Source organism: Neodiprion pinetum, chromosome 3, assembly GCF_021155775.2.
Source record: "Neodiprion pinetum isolate iyNeoPine1 chromosome 3, iyNeoPine1.2, whole genome shotgun sequence".
NCBI lineage: Eukaryota > Metazoa > Arthropoda > Insecta > Hymenoptera > Diprionidae > Neodiprion > Neodiprion pinetum.
Window position 1 is genome coordinate 11551110 of NC_060234.1, and position 3131 is coordinate 11554240.

Consider the following 3131-nt stretch of genomic DNA (forward strand, 5'->3'; position numbering starts at 1 on the left):
AAAATGAAGAAATACTAAACTGGAATACGATGAAGATTTTTTTCTACGTTTACTAGGGTGGTCCTTATTTGGGGTGTTGACGAATTCCGATAAGTGCGCCCCCTAGACACGTTTGAAATAAATTTAAAAAAATGTGTGCGAAAACGGAGCGCTGTAGTCCAATTAGAAGACGTGCCTATAAGCTCGTTTTGTTTTTCATTTGAATAACATGGGATTTTCAGACTACTTCAGTCATTATGTTTTTGAGTTGTCCCCATGAACGCAAAAAATTCTTTTTTCACATAAATCTGTTGTTCATGGATCTCGGAATATCGTAAAATCTTTTCCGATCCAGAAAAACAGACGGCGATCAAAACATTTTAATTTTAATTATTACTTTTTAAAAAAGTATAAAGTATAAACGATGTGTTTTTAAATACACTATTGAAATACATATTTTTACCCACATGTACAATTATTTTTTTTTACAAACTTATGACGTGAATAAGACTGCCTTTTAATTGGTGAAATACTGTCAAGCACCAAGCGGCTAAAAAGAGGTATTCTCACGTTGATCAATTTGCCGTCGTGTATAATATCAGGGGGATGGGGGGCGTAAAGGTTGTGATAACGACTTGTGGAAAAATATACGCGTAGTTGTACCCATGAACAACAGATTTATGTGAAAAAAGAATTTTTTAAAACATAATGATTGAAGTAGTCTAAAAATCCCATGTTATTCAAATGAAAAACAAAACGAGCTTAGAGGCACGTCTTCTAATTGGACTACAGCGCTCCGTTTTCGCACACATTTTTTGTTCATTTATTTCAAACGTGTCTAGGGGGCGCACTTGTCGAAATTCATCAACACCCCAAATAAGGACCACCCTAACGTTTACTCATTTCGTACAAACCCAATCTGTATTATATTGAGAGAATCGATCATTTTTTTCTTAAATAAAATATTAATAAAACGGTAAAATATTCTGTGAGTTTGATTATTTCATTTTCTACGACTGTTTGTTTGTATCAGGCCATCTGAAATAGTCGACGCGATCTATCCTCATCTGCATGACCTTGAACCTGCAACGAACTCCGATAACCATGAAATCCTCAACGAAAACCCTTCAATGCTGAAAGCGACGGAAAAATTTGATGAAGCATTGGGTAACATCGTCAATATTATCGTTTCTTACGATATGGGATGGAGTAAGCGAGGCAACGGAAGGAGTTACGACAGCCTCAATGGTTACGGTGCGATAATAGGATTTTTCAGTGGCAAGGTTCTCGATTTTGCAACTCGGAATAGGAAATGTAAATTCTGTGATGCGGGTCGATCCAAAGAAGATCACGATTGTCGGTTGAACTTCCAAGGAAGCGCTAAAGCCATGGAACCTGATGTTGGGGCTGAGTTGGTGAATCGAAGCACTGTTCTGAAAGATGCAGGACTCAATGTTCGAGTTTTAATCGGAGATGAAGATAGTTCTACCATCGCGGCAGTACGTCGAGGAAATTCGCAACAAATTTTTAAGTTAGCCGACACGAATCACCTCCGAAAACACTTCGTCAGTGAATTGTATGAACTACAAAAAACTTACAAAGAGATGAAAAAAAAAGAAGCTATCCCTCATCTCAAAAAGTGCTTCGGATACGCAGTAGCGCAAAACAAAGGAAAATCTGTGGAACTAGCCAACTGCCTTCGTAGCATACCTGACCATTTTTTCAATCGACACGACAACTGTGGACATTGGTGCCTTCGTCGCTGTGATAGTTCAGGCGTTCAAAAAGTTGTGTTTCAAGATCCAGGGCTGTACGAGAAACTGAACGGAATTTTCACCAAATACGCCAATAACGCTGCGAAATTCTCGGTCGCAGCGTCAAGCCAAGCCAACGAAAGCCTGAACAATATAATGTCCCATAAAGCTCCGAAAAATCGGTGCTATAGCCTTAGCGAATCGGCTGATTTTCGATTTTCAAGTGCTGTCTGTAATAAAAATGAGGGTGATAGTTATTTACTTGCTGTTTCGGAAAAAGTTCGAGTTTCACCCGGGAAAAATACTGCAACATTTGTAGAGAAAAACCAAGTGAAACGTTCGGAAAGAGCGTCAAAAGCAAAGTTGCCCAGCACAAAAAGCCGCAGAAATGTACTGGCTGATCAAAGACAGGCTTTGCGAAAGAAGGCAGAGCAGGTGGAAGGAATTCAGTATCAATCAAACTGTGGCTTTGACATGGAAACCGACGATCTGTGGAATAATATTGCTGAAGACATGGACAACAACAATATGGAGAACGCATTGCCAGTGGATTCAAACTTCATATTCTTCGACTTGGAAACTTCGGGCCTTCACAAATCAGCAGACATTCTCCAAATTGCTGCTAAGTGCGGTGAGTCTACTTTTTCGGAATATGCCAATCCTTCTCAACCAATTACACCCAGCGCAACGGCAATCACGGGCTTGAGAAATGTCGCTGGAGAATTATTTCTCTATGATAAAAGACTACCGTCGATTCCCATTCACGAAGTGCTACGGAAATTCCAAGAATGGTTAGTCTTTTTTCAACCATGCATTCTTGTGGCGCACAATGCTAAATTTGACACTCCGCGGTTACTGCAAGCTTTCAAAAAAAATTCTATGATAGTCGATCTAAAAAAAGTCATCGTTGCATTCGCCGACACTCTCGTCATTCTAAAGAAGCTTCATCCTGAAAGAAAAGGTCCCGGGATGTTCAAACTTTCCAGGCTCGCTGAAGATCTACTTCACGTTGAACCAAACGAAAAATTTCACGAAGCATCATACGACGTCGATATTCTCGAAAAAATTGCTTCCACTATTCCGAAAGAAAAATTAATTGCGAATAGCAAATCTTTCACGCAATGTTTTGTTCACGAAGCTCGTTTGAAAAAAGCAGCGGTACTCGAACGATCTCTGAATGTTTTTAAGGGTGTTATTTCTCCAGGAATGATTAAAAAAATAGCAAGTGCTGGAATTGACAATAGTGAAATACAAAAAGTATATGCAGAAAGTGGAAGAGACGGTATAGTACGATTATTGTCAACCAACCACACAGACAAAAAACCTCGTGTCACGAAAGACAAAAAAATCTTGGAAAAGATTCTCGTATTTCTAGAAACCAACCAAAGCTCAGTCTAG

At 39.2% G+C, this 3131-nt stretch overlaps 1 protein-coding gene across 1 annotated transcript; it reads left to right on the top strand.

Annotated features, from left to right (window-relative positions):
- The first annotated feature begins 1109 nt into the window (after nt 1-1109).
- Nucleotides 1110-3131, top strand: LOC124214335 (uncharacterized). Its single transcript, XM_046616598.1, has one exon. The coding sequence runs from the start codon at nt 1110-1112 to the stop codon at nt 3129-3131; it is 2022 nt and encodes a 673-aa protein (XP_046472554.1).

What these genes read in the sequence shown, in the direction of transcription:
- LOC124214335 (XM_046616598.1), top strand. Translation starts at nt 1,110, where the DNA reads ATGCTGAAAGCGACGGAAAAATTTGATGAAGCATTGGGTAACATCGTC.